Source organism: Microtus pennsylvanicus, chromosome 11 (genome assembly GCF_037038515.1).
Source record: "Microtus pennsylvanicus isolate mMicPen1 chromosome 11, mMicPen1.hap1, whole genome shotgun sequence".
NCBI classification, from domain to species: Eukaryota; Metazoa; Chordata; class Mammalia; order Rodentia; family Cricetidae; genus Microtus; species Microtus pennsylvanicus.
In genome coordinates, this window is record NC_134589.1 from 88,894,700 (window position 1) to 88,912,064 (window position 17,365).

At 43.0% G+C, this 17,365-nt stretch overlaps 1 protein-coding gene across 4 annotated transcripts in view; it reads left to right on the forward strand.

The window, feature by feature from the left end:
* Positions 1 to 12,133: 12,133 nt before the first annotated feature.
* The window catches only part of Cpeb4 (cytoplasmic polyadenylation element binding protein 4), a 58,541-nt gene continuing 53,309 nt past the window's right edge, over positions 12,134 to 17,365 (forward strand). For all 4 annotated transcript variants that reach the window (XM_075941388.1, XM_075941389.1, XM_075941390.1 and 1 more), the window contains exon 1: positions 12,134 to 14,649. In XM_075941388.1, the coding sequence (XP_075797503.1) occupies positions 13,525 to 14,649 (1,125 nt within the window). In that variant the 5' untranslated portion in view covers positions 12,134 to 13,524. The remainder of the gene's footprint in view (positions 14,650 to 17,365) is intronic.

A 17,365-nucleotide genomic window follows, 5' to 3' on the forward strand; every position in this document is an offset into this window, starting at 1 on the left:
CATGCTTTCAATTTTAACGGATTCTGTCAAATTGTACAGGGCATTTAAAACTACTTTTATTGACAACTTAGGTACAATTGTCAAGGCTGTACCTGAAGTGTTCTGTTCTGTAGGTTACCTCCTAAAGGTCTCGTCACATTTTCTTCATCAGCTCTCCATCCCTGTCTTCCCAGTCCCACTGTGGTCCCTGACCTGTGGTGTACGGTGAAGGAATATGGGTTAGGTGCTCTCCATCCTCTCAGGGCCCCACTGGACACCTGAACCCTTTCAGCATCTGCCAAACCCCTGCTCATCTTTCCAGACAGCACTCAAATGTCCGTTCTTGGAAGCCTTCCTTGCAGATGAGGCTGAATAAGGCAGCTAAGCTTCAGTGTCCTCATGGCACCCTTATTCATGGGCTCTTCTTGCTTACTGCAACTTGAAATATGGTTAACTCTATCTTAATAGTTACCTGGAGAATTTGGGCTTTAATGGTGCATCACAATCGAGAGTCACCTTAAAAATGTGGATCACTGAAAACAAGAATGTCCATAAGTGTTGAAAGGAAGGAACCAAGCACATCCTGCTGTCTTCACGGACAACACAAAAGGACTATAAAAACTAAACAGCCGACAGTTGACTCTCAATGGTGATCAGGAGTTCAATAAAAATGATGAAAAATCAGTAAGAAAGTAAGTCAGCATGTCCCACCTGCACACAGAAATTGAAAAACATTTATCCCATTGGAAAACATAACATTCTTAGTTCACCATTTTTCCACGAAACCTAGACGATTTTAATGTGATTTGTCTTTTAAAATACACCACTGAGAATGAGACAGGAACCTGCCTAAGTAGTCAGAATAAGGAGACCTCACTGTCCTAAATTTCTAGCGAGGGTGTCAACTCTGAAAAGAAAAGGCTGAGGAAAAGGGACTAGGGTTAAACACAGCAAACATCAACAGAAGTAGCTGCTGCGGAGCTGGGGCGGTATGTGAGCTGCTTATATTTGCCTTTCTAAGCATCCCAGTTTATCCTGCCATGTGCGTACTTTTAAATCAGAGAAATAGAAATGGCCCACACATTTTTCAGACGTTAAACAAGTTTCTAAGAAGAAAAAAGTTAGAACTGGTGCATTTGTATGCGTCTAACAGGTGAAAATAATTCCTAAATAACTTACTCCCCAAGTCCTTCTCTTAGACTAGATAGCCACTCATTCAGCATGGGGCAGAGGGCATGGTGGTTAACAATCGGGTACAGTTCCTACTCTCACATGCTTCCAGTGCAGTAAGAGCCAGCAACTCAAATACCAAACAGGGTGGGGAGCAAGGGGAAAGAAGGGAAACCCACAAGCAAGGCAACTCACTAGCTGCTAGCATCTGAACACTTGGGAAAAGAGGCTAATGACAGCCCGTCTCCCACATGTTTAAAAACTTACCACAATATGCAAAAATACTGCTGTCAAGAAGTATGCCTCCAAACATTAAAATCTATGGGTGTTCAAGTTCTTTATGTAAAATGGCATGGTATTTGCATATAACCAATACAACCATCTATGATGTATTTCATCAGCTCTAAAGTATTAACACAATATAAAAGTTGTGTAAATAGTCTGACAAAATGTAATCCAGACAGTACTGCATAAAAAAAAATCTATCCACGTTTGGTGAAATTACAGCTTTTTGCAAATATTTTTGGCCAGCACTGACTGAAGCCACAGATAAGGAAGGCAGTCAGCTTCTGGGTGTCATGTGGGAGATTTCTGTAGAGGGAAATTAAGGATTTTATTTATATGCCGCTTGACCATTGTCTAATTTTGAGAATGGCATTCTTCAGTTCTTTAATAGCATGTGAGCCTGTAAGTAAATGATAGTAGGGCTCCATGCCTGAATATTACGCTCAAGCTTCATGCATCCTTTGCTCCCCAGCAGGAATTCCACGTACTTGGAATTTGATGTGTCCCCAGGAGCCTTCAAGGAGAGGCCTGACATACGGATGTGCATGCTTTCTTGTCTGATGCTAACTTTAACCATGTTCTCCTTCCCCCTTCCTTGGCCCGCCATCTTAACCTAGGCACATGGCTCTCACTGCATTGCGCATACACTGCTGTCATTATCTCTAGCACACAGCTGTCACTTCAAGAATTATCAGCCTGTCTCCAGGACCTACTAAAGAGCCTGTCAGATGTAGACACCTGGTAGACTTTGTTTGTCTTGAGGCATAATCATCAGTTTGGCATTCTCAAATGACACATATGTCTACATAGGAAGTAGAAAAAGACAAGATCTCCTGAGTAAATTGGAAATGTGGGGATCCTGAGAGAAGGTGGAAGGGGAGGGAGAGGGAGGGGAATGGAGAAAAATATATATCTCAATAAAAACAAAAAAAATAATCATATTTGGTACACTGTTATTGCCTAGAAGCTACCCAAAGAGCTTGGCATGTCCTCACCTCATTTAACCCTCTAGAAAACTTTCTGGGCATCATTTTCCAGGTGCAGAAACTAAGATCAGAGAGACGAAAAGACAGGAACAGAAGTCACTCAGCTGATGACAGAGATGGGACTTGAACCATTACCCAATTAAAACATCTGTTTTCTAACCCAGTAACTTAGTATTTCCTGAAATTCCCCAGTCAGAAGGTTCATGAAGGGACAGTCTCTTGCTTTGATTATAACATCTGTTGGGTGAAATATGCATTTATTTCAGCATGTATTAGAAAAAAGTTCATGACATCATAATATATATATGGCATGGCATTAGTATCAGTGATACAAATTTTTCTTTTAGATTATTTACTTAGGTTCTAAAACTCATGTCCATTTGAAAATAATGATGAACAAGAGGCAGCAGAATGACAGAATGTAAATTAGGAATCTTCCTATTTTAAAGGAGTAGAACTAGAACTCAATTGCCTCAAAACAACCATGTATGAATTTAAAAGAGCACACACACACATGCACAAACACACACACATGCACACAAAACACACACAAGCACCCACATACACATGCACACACACATATGCATGAAAACCAGGAAACTAAATTTTAAATTCTCACCATGCACTTATAGGTTATAAAATGTCACCTAAGATTTAAACTGTATCTCAGATGTTATCAAGTGAGACTCCAAATAGTCCCTAAGTTTCTACATTTGAAGCATGTTTCTTCCTTTTTTTTCTATTTTTGGAGCTTAAATAGCTGGATAGATTAAAAATTGCCTTTAAATAAAAAATGAGCTAGGGACCCCGAGCTGTCCTCTGCCTCATTTCAACTCTGAGCAAATGGTGAATTACTACACCTCTGGACACAGTGGTTTCTAACTACAAGCTGCCAGCAGCACAGAGTGTGGCCATAATGCTACCTATTTCCCTTGCTAAAATATTTATGCTCTTATTAGACTTTACATAGGCGGCTGAATGTGAAGGTACCTCCTGTGGGGGCTGGGTCGTTTCAAGAAGCCCATTACAGAGACTCAACTCAACCACATTAGGGACTTGAGCATCCACTTATAGGTGATATTGCTCATTAATATTAGACCATTTCTGTCTCCGCGCTTGTTATGAGGCAGTGATAACATTATGTGTGCGCATGCACGTGTGTAGGCACACATTGGCTGGTGGCTCCTAAGCAATCCACTTCATTAAGAAGCAGTTTAACATGGAGGGTGTATCAATAACGATCAGCTTGATGCAGCTGCAGCACTGCACCGAAAATGATTTAGCCAAGTGAAGCAATTACTATGGATAATGCATTTTACACAAGGCTGAGATGGCTTAGTGTTTATAAAGTAATTCTCTGGATTTATAATGACTGATCTGCTGTGCGATCCTCAGCAGAGAAGTTTTATGTTAACAGGAGCTTCACATATGCTACTAGGACACTGCCATGTCTCCCCTCCCCACAAAACCCCAACAAACAATATAATGAGGAGTACTAGTTGTAAAATGTCTCAAATTTTTGTTGTCTTTTTTTCTAAATTCAACTGAATATGTCTTACTCTGGATTTACTTGTGATTTGTATAGAAAAAAAAAAGAAACTACCTTAACTCCAAAAATATTTGCTAAAGGCTTATGTGGGTTGGAACAAAGAGGAGAGAGCCCCTGAGCTTGAGAGGCAGCTAGAGCTAGTGGGAGTTACACAGTTGATTACACAACAGTAGACTACGTGCTGAACGTGCATACTGACCTCGGAGGAGGTGCCATCTCTGCTGGTGGCCAAAAAAGGTCATCTAGGATAGGACCCTTGTAGAAGGCCCTGGACGAACAAAGCAGATGCTCAGCTGTGCAGGGATGGTAGTGGGCACAGGACACATCTGTTCTCTCAGGACTTCTCCTGGTCCTCTACAGCAGCTTACTCTTTCGGCCTGAGGCTGCATCCTCTAGTTTAAGGGAAAGTAGGTCCACATCCAGGCATATGGTTCAGTTCCCACCATAAGGCCTAACAGTGGGCTGTTAAGTGTGTGGTGGGTCTCTGGAGAAGACTCCAGTGTGAGGAGAAATCAGACTCTTTGCAGCCCTGTTTCTTGTTTCTGAAAGGCACTGCATGACAACTGGGCCTGGGGACTGGGACTGACATTTTAAGACCTCAGAGAAAGCCAAGAACATCAAGAGATGCCAACTGGAACCCTGATATCACTGGCTAGCCAGCATCAGAAAATACACACACACAGCCTCTTAGATGTGACGGAAATCTCTTCATATGGCGCTGAGTGCTGCCATCTCTGGGTTTCGTTCCTTGTAGCAGATGGCACTCTGGCTGAGAGTTCATTGTGTGTAGACAAGTCTCGCGGGGTGCTAAGCAGCAGAGGATCAGGTGGCAAGCACCAAGGTGATGGGTGGGCCCTTTTGCCATGTCCTAAGAGTTTGGCATTGGCTTTCAAACAATGTTAGGCTTTCTACTGGGGTGTGTGAGGTGACTGTGGTGGCACAGACAAGGCAAGGCATTGAATCACACAATGAGAAACTTAGATCGTCACCATTCTCTCCTGTACTTCCCATTATAGAAAGAGTATTTTTCATAGTTTAGACTAGAAAGTCTTTAAAACCCTTTCCCACCTTATTAACTCTCATTTCAAAGAGGAGATCTCAAACCCATGGCCTTTGACATGCATACAGGATCTAGGCGAAAGTAAATATCATTCTTTTGTTTCCATTGTCATAATTCTGAGAATCACTTTTTGGTTATAATAAGTGACACTAAGTTCTTTATGTTTCTTTGAACATACACTTAAATTTTTTGAAATAAACCAAGTAACAAAAAATATCAAGTAAGGCAAATGGTGATTCCAGAATGAAACCGACCAAGGTTTGATTGGAGCTGAGCACATATGATAGTTGCTGAAAACATTTCAATCACGGAGTAATATAATTTAAAAACAAAGATTTCGTGGGCAAAGCTAGGCATTAGGTCTAAAGATTGCTTTGGCAAAACAAATGAACAAACAAAGGTGAGACATGCTCAGATTTGAACCAAAGGAGAAGAGAAGAAAATGAATGGCAAGGAAAGAAAAAGGAGAAAAGCTCAAGGACAGAGCAGGCAGAGCTTGAGATGACTTTTAAGGTTGGCTTAGGTGACTAAAGAATGAATCACACTGTTAAGTGAGTTAAAGAAAACAGGAGGAAGACTGGGGAGGAAGTGGAGGAGGGTGAGGGGTGTAACTGGCTGCATGAGCCCACTGCCCATGTTAAACCCAGAAAAGAACACCTCCAAGACTTCAGTTCTCAAAGCATATTCATCCAATCACAACATCAGCATCATCTGGAAGCTTACTGGAACCACACAGCTAGGTTTTCCCACCATCTCTTCCTGCTGCAAGTGTCCATGGACTGAAGCTTCTGCAACCACAAGCCCAAATAAACCGTGTCTCCTAATAACACATGATTTGGCATGGATTTTGTTACACTAATGGGAAACTAACGGCATGCTAAAACTTGAGGCTGCAGGGCTCGGGAGAAAGAGGATAGTCAAGATACTTGTGCAAAACCAACTGTATTATTTTACGCAAGGCCTTTTGCTAGAGCCCAGTTTTCTCAACTATCAAGTGAGTGGCTACAGGACTGCTGGCAGGTCACTAAACCTTGCTACTTCTGAGAGCGCAACCCTCAAATACCCACCTTGCTTTAATAACAGAGTCTGACTTTTGAAAAAAGATTTACTTACTTATGTATTTTCTGTATATGAATACTTTGTCAGCACACCAGAAGAGGGAATCATGCAGTTGTGAATTGCTATGTGGATGCTGGGAACTGAACTCAGGACCTTTGGAAGAGCAGTGAGTACTCATAACCACTAAGCCATCTTCCCAGCCCCCAGAGCCCAACTTTTTAACAGAGTACCCAGGAACATCAACAAAGCCCATGTTTTTCGACTCTATTTGTAGTAGGTGTGGCCACATGGCCTATTGTGAACCATAGAATAGATGTGATGCCTATGTCTTCTGAAAAGTTTCCTCAAAGAGAAGGTTAGGTCTCTTCATCCCTTTCTCTGCCCTCCAGCCTCATGCATCTTGGCTGTAAGGAGGAAGGCACACTTAGAGGCAAGAAGAGCAAAGAAAACAGATGCCTGGGTTCCCAGTGAGCTCTGAAAACCACTCACTGCACCAGCTCTATTTTAGTCCCCCGAACTATTTTACATAAGAAAGGGGCAGTATTGCTTTAACGTTTCTTAGTTTGGTTTCTCTGTGTTCTTACATAGTAAGCCTCTTCTACTTTGTAATGGTAGAAGATGCTATGAGGAAAATGTAAGATAAACCAGCCTTTAATCCCAGCACTCAGGAGGCAGAGGTAGGCAGATTTCTATGAGTCTGAGGCCAGCCTGGTCTTCAGAGCAAGTTCCAGGGCAGAGGAGCTATAGAGAGAAAAGCTGGTTCAAACACAAACAACAAAAAGCAAGACTCCTTGTATTTTGAGGCCCAGCCTGGGAATCTGTATTTGATGTAGGCTAATGTTTGTGAGTAGCATACGCTCAAAGAACAAGAGGGCAAGAAATTTGGACACGAAAGAAAAGGATAATTTTTAGTCACCCTTTCCCATAGGCACTTTTTCTTTTTTAAAGAAAACAACATTCAGAACTGACATTCTCTTTGCAATATTAATTCGGTCATGAGGAAATCATTAGACCAATTATACCAGTATTTGTGAGTTCCTGGATTTATTGGGACAATCCGTAATCCCTGCCTCCCAGGTCTTTGTCCTCTGGCCCCCACAGCTTGCCAGCATGTTCAGCAAAGTTGCTGTTTTCCCTGGCAGTGTAGGTAAAATTCTACAGCCCAGCTATGCGGTGTGAGATGGCAGTTACTTGGCACGACGGCCATGGTTTTGATGCATGAGGAAAAGTGTGTCTACTCAAAGCAGAAAGGGGTGATCGAGGTCTGCAGCCTGTCCATGCAGGAAGCCGGAGCTCTGAGAGAATCCAAGTGTGGCAGTTTGGATATAATTGGCCCCCATAATCTCATGTGGAGTAGCACTTTGGTGTGGCTGTGTTGGAGTGGACATGGTCTTGTTGGAGGAAATGTGTCACCGTGGGGGTGGTCTCTGAGGTTTCCTATGCTCAGGATACTGTCTAGTGTCTCTGTCAATGTCCTGTTGCCTACAAGATGTAGGATTCTCAGCTACTATCTCAGCACCACATCTGCCTGCATCCTGCCATGTTCCCGACCATGACAGTAACGGTCTGAACCTCTGAAATTGTAAGCAAGTCACCCCAATTAAATGTTTTCACTTACAAGAGTCGTCATGGCCATGGTGTCTCTTCACAGCAACAGAAATACTAGGATATCAATTTATCCCGTGTGATGCACGTCACAGTTTGTAAAGGGCAACCCCTGCTCTCACTCACTCATGTCCTTGCAGGATGAGGCATTTCAAGGGAAACATGTCCACATGCTGGGCCTCATCTTTTCAAACCTGTTGTTTAGTAAGGATGCACTGGAGGAGCTGGGTGTTCCCTTCCGAACAGTTTGTTAACTAGCACTCCGGGCTAGCGTGCTATGGGAAGGCGGCAGGAAAATTCAGACTTGTGCACACTGCAGAACACCAAGCAAAAGAAGAAAAACTAACTGAGCAATCAGTCATTTAAAATGGTGTGTTCTAAGTAAACACACACCATTTCCTAACACTGGGTCTCAGTGAAGAGCAGAAGTGGAATTTGAGAAAGATCTGTTCTGGGAATTGGTTCCATCTCCGTCCAGCTCACAAGTTTTGGACACTCTTGGAAATGAGGCTATCCCAAGAGTTAGCCCATCCTCTATTCTTTCTTTGCTTTCACAGAAGTTGCCTTTAACTCATAATTTTTATAGTCATTAAAAAGCATATTTTGACATTTTATTAGAAAGCTCATTAATGTTGCTAGCCAAGAAGTTGTTAAGTATTAATTTCTTGTGTGGTCAAACTATATACCTGTCTATATTTACCTTCTTACTATAAGCAATAATGAGGACACCGAGTCCTTCAATTCAATTAGAAAGTTCTTGGGCTGCTGACTCCAAAAGGATCAATTGCTTTAAATAATTCTGCATGTGTGCATATGAGCTTATGCCATCTATGGTAGCTTCTTCTGTAGGGGTTCCATAGTTTACAATGTGTCTCAGTGTTTTATAGAAAGGAAAGGTACCAGGGACCATGCATTGTACAACTCCTGTGGGTCTCATTTACATATAGTCTTCGGTACCTTATGGAATTGCATAGTACACAATATAAGCAGCCTTGGGTGAAGGCTATGATTGCTAAAGTCATTAAACAGGCCTCTAGATAGCTTGGGTGTGTGCTGTTTGGAAATGGCTGCAGTGTATGTTTCAGGAGTAGGGGTGAGGACATTAGAGCTCTAGTGGGCCAATGTTCACCTTGTGAAATTTCTGTCACCTGACAAGAGTTAGAAGAAAGAGGCTGGTGGCGCAGACATTAACATTGCTTCCTGGAAAGCTCTAGGTTTGGGATGTGCTTGGCTTCAAGACCCAGAGAGGGCTGGGCAGCAGCTAGGGACATATAGGCATTCCCTGGCCTATAGTTTTTGTGAGGGTGTGTTTGTATACTAGACAGGAAGGGAGCTTTGTAAAATTTATTTTTGAACCTGGTAGCACCTTAACATTTGGGCAAAGTATGTTTGCCCTGCAAACCGCAAGCTTCCTGGTGAGCACAGTTCATGGGAAGGACTCCTACCACTAGCAAAGTGCTCCAGCCAGCTCTTATCTGCAACTGCAGAGCCCTTTAAAGCTCCTAAATGGAGCTGCTGAATTGTTGCCATGGTTACCAGAGGACAGTTTCTGAGGCCACAGTGTTTTCAAGGAGGGTAGTCTTGGGTTGAATATCCTGGGGTTCTGAGTATGTAACAGACTTAAGAGAACAGTTTCTCCCTTCCTTCTCTCTTCCTCACAGTGCCCAACCATGCACCTGACCCTTGGTGACTCAGATGTCCCCAGTAACCATCCTAGTCTCTGCCAGACCAAACCTTAAATGATCAGACCGATCTAGGAGTGGAAGCACTGACTGTGAGTCTTGGCATGACTCCTCCTGCAAACCAAGAGAGGTTCCTAGACACTTGGTTCATGTCACTTCTTCTAGGCAAAAGACGCAGCTTAAGTAACTCTCTGGACTCAGTATGCTAGCTAATAAGGCACCAACATCTTGAGCACTGCACATGGGCACAGCACTTACGCAGACCTCATGTAACTCACTAACCTAACAAGAGGGTGGAGAATACTGTCCACATTTTATCTATGGGGAAGGAAGGACATGTAGTGGTGCTGCTTAAGGCTGCACAAGGAGGAAGTAGTAGAGCTGGGATTCAAACTCAGGGCTATTAGGTTCTAAATGGCAGACAACTTTCTTCTATGCCACAGTTGCCATTTTGGATACTGAGAAGAACTAATAGCTCCAAGAGACCCATGACCATCTATTGGACACTGAACGCCCATCTATTCATTAAGTAAACATGTCCTCAGTCTGTTCTGAGCCAGATCCTCTACTGGTCACTGGCAATATATAAAGACAAATCACACACAGTCTCTGCCCTTAAGAAACTAACCTACTAACAGCTAGTAGTAATTTAAAAACAGGAATCTAAAAGACTCCAGTGAAGGGAAGTTAGGGAAATCATTCTGGAAGAAACAGTACCTGGCTGAGCCAGCTCAGTATCAAGGTATGTGGAGGGTAGGGGCAGAGGAGGGGAACAGCAGAGTTAGATCCAGCAATACCTATGCTCAAAGAACTCCCCGAACTGCAGAGATAACTATGATACATATACAAGGAAAGAGCATAAACTTCCTGAATGAAGGTCACATAGGTAAGCCATATAAAAGCATTGGAGAATTGAGAGACTAGATGCAGAAGGTAAGGTCAGGAAGAACAGCTAAAGAAACAGTGAATAAAATGATGATGATGATGATGATGATGATGATGATGATGATGAAGATTCTTTGAGACAGAGGCTCACTATATAGCCCTGGCTGGCCTGGAACTCATACAAATCTAGTGTTTGCCTCCCGGGTGGTGGGATTAAAGGCATGTGTCACCACACCGGGTCAATATTTAATTTTTTTCTTATTTTGTTAGAATTACTTAGAGCTCTATCCTAGTTTCATTTTTTCTTCAGTTTTCATTTCCTAATGAAAGAAAAAACATTTATTCAACATACATCTAAAGTTTATGCTGAGGGCAACATATTACTTCACGCCCCAGTGGAGTGCACGAGAGGAGAACTGTACAAAGACAAGAAGGTGCTTGAGTAGGCAGCAAACAACCAATATGGTGAAACCTTGAGATGTGAGCTCCAAACCAAATGGCATAAGGAACTAAATTATTAATTCAGATTTGAGAATAGGAGCTTCAGGAAGGAGTCATTGTTGCTGGTTTATCCATTTCTGTTTCCATTCAAGATTCATTCCCTGGTGCTTCCTTCCCATCTACAATGTCAACTCTTTAGAGCAGTGGTTCTCAGCCTTCCTAGTGTTGTAACCCTTTACTACAGTTCCTCATGTTGTGATGACTCCCAACCATAAAATTCTTTTCATTGCTACTTCATAACTGTATTTTACTAGTTATGAATTGTAATGCAAAATCTGTGCTTTCTGATAGTCTTAGGCGACCCCTGAGAAAGGGTCATTCGAAACCACCAAAGAGGTCGCGACCCATAGCGCAAGCGCCAGTCTAAAGATATAAGCCACCAATGCATTACACAAGCGTGAGCTGCATCCACGCACAGGTGCAAGGTCATGTACGTCTGTAAAAGAGAACTCAGAAGGCAGAGCAGGCAGTTTAGGGGCTGAGTCCTCAAAAGAAATAGAGTTTGCCAAGTGGAGACAAGGGCATGGAAGAAGGCATAGAGATTAATGCCCACAGGACGAGAAGGCTTGAACTGCGGACTTTGGTTTTTACTCTCCAGGTAACGGGCAGCCATTAAAAAACATACAAACCGAACAGGATCGTGATTGGATTTTCGACTTTAGAAAAACCTTCCGTTATGCTTGGAAAGTGGGATAGAAAGCCGAGAGTAGGTGGCTCAACCACGGACGCCTACAGCATCTGCATCTCAAAGGAAGGACGGGAGAGTAGGCGGTGGGAGTGGAGGACTTGAGGCTGAAGGGAATCCCTTCGGAGCTGCACATTCTGGGGAAGGGCTATGCAGTTCTAGGCACAGAACAGCTGCCGGGAAAACCCGCCTCCCCTTCCCTCCCTATGGGGAGGAGCTCGGGCCAGAGCACGTGATGCCTGGGGCACCCACCTTTACTAAGGGCAGGCTTCTCGTCTATTCTCGGTTTCATGGGTTTGCCATTTCGGCCCCCAACAATTCAGCTCAGTCTTTCAGTGCGCAAGGAGCCCACTCTATTCCGAATGTGTCTCTATGGGCTTCCTGAGACGCCTACTTTGGGAACATAAACCTCAAAGGAGTCTTTGCCCACAAAAAAGATGGCGGCACACGCCTTTCACTGGGTGCGCGGACCCGGCTCCGGCGTCGGCCCCACTGGGCGAGGCGCAGGCGGAAGGGGCGGCTCTGAGATGACCGGGGACCTTCCTGGGAGGGGCTCTGAGCCTAGGAGGCGTGGCCTAATCGGAATCGTAGCGTCGGATTGGTCTTCCGCACGCTGGGCGGGGCCTCCGCAACACCCTGCCCCTCCCTCCTCGAACCGGAAGTGTCTCTCGGTCTTTCCAGCTGGTTGTCATTTCACTCGGCTCGGTCCTGAGGAGAAGGACTCAGCCGCGGCTGCGGGACCCGGGCACCGGAGGCGGTGGAGGCGGCGGCGGCGGAGGCGGCGGCAGCGGCAGCGGCGGACGGCAAAGGAAGACGAGGAGGAAGAAGCAAAGCAAAAGAAGAGCCAGGCGGAGCCCACAACGACGACAGCTGGGACTGCGGGACCGGGGGAAAGCCACGGCGGCGGCGGCGGCCCAGCAACCGTGAGGAGAAACAAAAGCCTTCTAAATTATAGTTTCCAAGCAGTGTAGGGGGAAAGAGATCGCAAGCCCAGGGGGGAGGCCTTTCTCCTTTAGAGTAACTACGTAGCGGGGTTTTCCTTTTTGTCCATCCCCCCCCTTCCCCCTCCCCCCCGGCGGAGAATCGAACTGAGAGAACTGAACAAACCGCCCCTGGGTCCCATGAGGGAAAAAAATCCCGGAGCCGCAGAGAGGGGAAGAGGCAGAAACCGCAGGACCTTCCAGGTCGCCCCCTTGGTCCCCGCACCCCCGGGCCGCCAGCTCGCCCTTGTCCAGTCTCGCTAATCCCTCCTGATCGCGACACCCCCCAGAGGGAGAAACGGGTGTTTCCAACCCCTTTCATGGGGGAGAGGAGGCCGAAGGGACAAGAACAGCAAACGCAGCAAGATCTGCACCCGGAGCCCCAGGAACAGCCCCAGAGGCCCACACTGCACCCTACAAAAGAACAGAAACAGGACCAGGAACAGCAGAAACCTCCCTGCAATCATCTTCCCTTTAGTCAAGGCTGATTTCCTCTTTGGCAACCAGAAATTCACCTCCCGCCCCAGATAACCTAATATAATCTATCTATATATAAATATATAATATATAATGTTCTTAAATTATTCCTGATTTTTTTAACCAAGCTGCCAAGAAAAGAACGTATTCTCCCCTTAATCCTATTCTAATTTTTATGTGAATCTAAACTGCTGAGGAAGACCATATGTGATTGTTAAATTTTATATATATATATTTTTACTCTGCACAATGCTTATTCTTCTATATCCATAGATGTTTGAGAAGCTGTGTTTTTGTCATTCATGTACATTTTCCTTTGGAAAAAGAAAGCGCCTATTTTACTAACCAAAGACTTGATTTTTACCTTTTTCCTTTTTTATTCCCGCATAAAAATAAGCCCAATTGGATTCATATCAATATTTTAAGAGATTTTTTTTAGTTGTTTTTCGTTCCAGAGAGACCAGAATTCCAAATCAGAGATACTTAGGGTGATAAGCTGTGATCTTTGAGTTAGCTATAAATAAGATACTTCAAGCAAACAAATTTGAAATACAGAGGAAAAGACGCGAGACATTAGATTGTCTTTTTTTTGTTGTGAGATTCTGATCCTAAAAATAATAAATGGGGGATTACGGGTTTGGAGTGCTAGTACAAAGCAATACTGGGAATAAATCTGCTTTTCCAGTCCGATTCCATCCACATCTGCAGCCTCCACACCATCACCAAAATGCCACCCCCAACCCTGCTGCTTTTATAAATAATAACACAGCTGCCAATGGCAGCAGTGCTGGGTCAGCTTGGCTCTTTCCTGCTCCAGCTACCCATAACATTCAGGATGAGATCTTGGGGTCAGAAAAAGGAAAAAATCAACAGCAGGAACAACAAGACCCTTTAGAAAAGCAACAACTCTCCCCCAGTCCAGGTCAAGAAGCTGGAATATTGCCTGAAAGTGAAAAGGCAAAAGCTGAAGAAAATCCAGGGGACAATTCTTCAGAAAACAGCAATGGAAAAGAAAAAATACGCATTGAATCACCAGTGTTGACAGGGTTTGATTATCAAGAAACCACGGGCCTCGGTACTTCCACCCAACCCTTGACATCTAGTGCATCGTCCCTTACTGGTTTCAGTAACTGGTCAGCAGCGATAGCACCTTCTTCCTCCACGATAATCAATGAAGATGCAAGTTTCTTTCACCAGGGTGGGGTCCCTGGCGCTTCAGCTAATAATGGTGCTCTGTTGTTTCAAAATTTTCCCCATCATGTCAGCCCTGGCTTTGGTGGTAGCTTCTCCCCTCAGATTGGTCCTCTCTCCCAGCACCATCCTCATCACCCCCATTTTCAGCATCATCACAGCCAGCATCAGCAGCAAAGGAGGTCTCCTGCCAGTCCCCACCCCCCACCTTTCACACATAGAAATGCTGCTTTTAACCAGCTGCCTCATTTGGCGAATAATCTTAGCAAACCTCCTTCTCCATGGAGCAGCTACCAGAGTCCCTCTCCAACCCCCTCTTCTTCCTGGAGCCCAGGAGGTGGCGGCTATGGTGGCTGGGGAGCTTCTCAAGGCCGAGATCACCGCAGAGGGCTGAATGGTGGAATAACACCCCTGAACTCCATCTCACCTTTGAAGAAAAATTTTGCAAGCAATCATATTCAGCTCCAGAAGTATGCTCGCCCTAGCTCAGCCTTTGCTCCCAAATCCTGGATGGAAGATAGCTTGAACAGGGCTGACACCATTTTTCCTTTTCCGGTAAGATGTTGTTCCATTAATAAATTAGGATGAATAAGGAAGTCATGTGGTAGAGTATCTGTGGAATGAAAGAATTGGAATTGTCTGTGTCCATATTAGAGATCTTAGAAAATAAATTGATTGCCTGTCTTTATTTTAGCAAATGAGTGTAATTGGAACAAAAAAATAGTCACTTGTTTCTTGGGCCTTAATTTTTCCGTTTATGACTACAGATATCAGGTAGTTAGTGATACCCTAATTACTTATAATACCTTTCTTGTTTAACAAGAGAATTTTCTTCACTTGCTTAAGGAAGAATGGTAATATGTAGCAGATGTGTGTTTTGTTGTGAAAACTAATGAATGTTTTCTGCCTATCTGAAGAAACTAACTAAAAATGACCTTTTTTGACATTATAAGGTAGGGATTTACTAAAACCAACTAACTGCTAGGTTGCAGTTTTCCTCTTGGTTATATTTAGACGTGAACCTTGTAGTCTGAGCAGTCTGAACTGATCGATTCAGCAATTCCTCTTAAATCTCTCTGCAAATTCTGACCTTTCTTGTGTCAGTAAGGACTACTGCTTAGGGAGAAATGGTAGATGGGGTTTTTGCCATGTTTAAAATTATTATTACTATTAATTATTATTTGCAGTGCTTGATGTAGAACCCAGAGCCTTCTAAATGCTAAAGCCATTAAGGTGCCATGCCTTTTTTGTTTTTTGGGGTTTTTTTTTGGGGGGGGGGTATCTGATGCCCTGATGCCCTTTACCCACTTGTTTATTTTCCAGTGTTAACTCTAGGAGTGTAGATAATTAAACCATTCCTAAAAATAGATCCAGGCAAAGATCACTTGTCTTTGTTGCTACTAGTATATCCTTTATCTGGTAGGAGTAACATTGTTTGATGTTTTTGAACTAATGAACAGCCAGTTTATATCACAGAAAACAAGGAAAAGGGAATTTCAGATCAGCTGAACATCACTTGCCACACTCAGTGTATATATCATAGTGTATGATCATTCCTGTATCCTTAGAAAATTTATAGAAAGTAATGAGGTACACCGAACCTCTCCTCACAGCAACCCGCAAGGTAAGTTTATCATTATCCCATTTACAGATAAGGAAACTAAACACGGGATTAAAATTATTTATACACGAATGTGTCACACACATGTATTACAGCCAAGGGATATTTTAGAAACAGTTCAGCAGGGACTAAAGCATAGTATAAGATAGTCGTAGTGTTCCTGGTTAAGGGAAGTGAAAGTTTGCTAAGAGAGCCATATGTCAATCCAAGGAATTAAGTATCTTTTCACTCCTTAAGGATACAGGTGCAAGGCATCTTAAAATATTTGATCAAATTTAGTGTTAGTTTTTTATTTTTAAGTTTTTTTCCTTGTTTGCATTTGCTATTAGAAAGCATTATTTTTTGCTCAAGCCAAAGTACAGTTGTCATGTAGTGACAGATAAATAGCTGCTCAAGACATTGACAATGGCTTTAAAAAGTTGTTTTTAATATTCCTTAAGACATAAATTTTAAAGCAATTTAATGCAAAGATGACTCACAAACTATTTATGTACTGCTAATTTAAAAAATCAATACCTTGGGCTGGAGAGATGGCTCAGCAGTTAAGAGCACTGACTGCTCTTCCAGAGGACCCAGGTTCAAATCCCAGCACCCACATGGCAGCTTTCAATTGTCTGTAACTCTAAGATCTGACACCCTCACACAGACATACATACAGCCAAAACATCAATGCACATAAAATAAAAGTATGTATTATAAAACAAACCTATACCTTGGGGGCTGGAGAGATTGCTCGGTGGCTAAGAGCACTCAATTCCCAGCACCCACATGGCAGCTCACAACTGTCTGTAACTCCAGTTCCAGGAGACCTGACACCCATGGCAAAACACGGTTGAACATAAAATAAAAATAAATAAAGTTTAAAAACCCATACCCTTTAACTAGATTATGATTAGTGTGAGAATTGTATGCACTTTTCTTCCTTATTTTCTACTTCTTACACTAACAGTAAACTTATGTGACCGAATGATCACTCATTCTGAACTTACTAACTTTGGTAGAGAACTGTTTAGGGAAAATGAGAAGTTCAGGAAATAAAATATCTATATATGTGAGTCAGGTTTTCTCCCTATGGGGCTGGTAGGATGTGTTGAACATATGGAATCCTTTGGATCAGTTAAACTTGTTTTTTAAATAGCAGACTGAGATTGATAATAAAGGCTGTTGTTAAAAACTAACCCTCTCAGAGGGCTGGGGATATTAATAATAGAACACTTGTTTGGCTTGTGTAAGGCTTTGGATTTGCTCTCCAGCACTGAAGCTTTTGTTTGTTTGTTTGTCTATTTATTTTTTTTTTTACTTTCCTGTTGCTTTTTCTTGTCTATTATGCTAAGGATAGGAAAAGGGCTGGCCAGTAAACCTGGTTTAAATATAGAAAGGCTGGGCATGGTGGTGTTCGCTTTCAATTCTAACACTTCAGGGTCAGGTGGATCTCTGTGGGTTTAAGGCCAGCCAGTGCTACATAGTGAGTGAGACTTATCTCAAAAAAAATTGTTTTCAAATATGGAAAGATTAGAAAGTGGATTGTTTTATGCTCCCCATCTCCATAATTTTTGATACTGGGCTTAATATGAGATTATAATATTCATATAAATCAGGTCAGGATAGCATGTTATGTTAAAATAGAAATTATCTGGAACTTGCCTAATA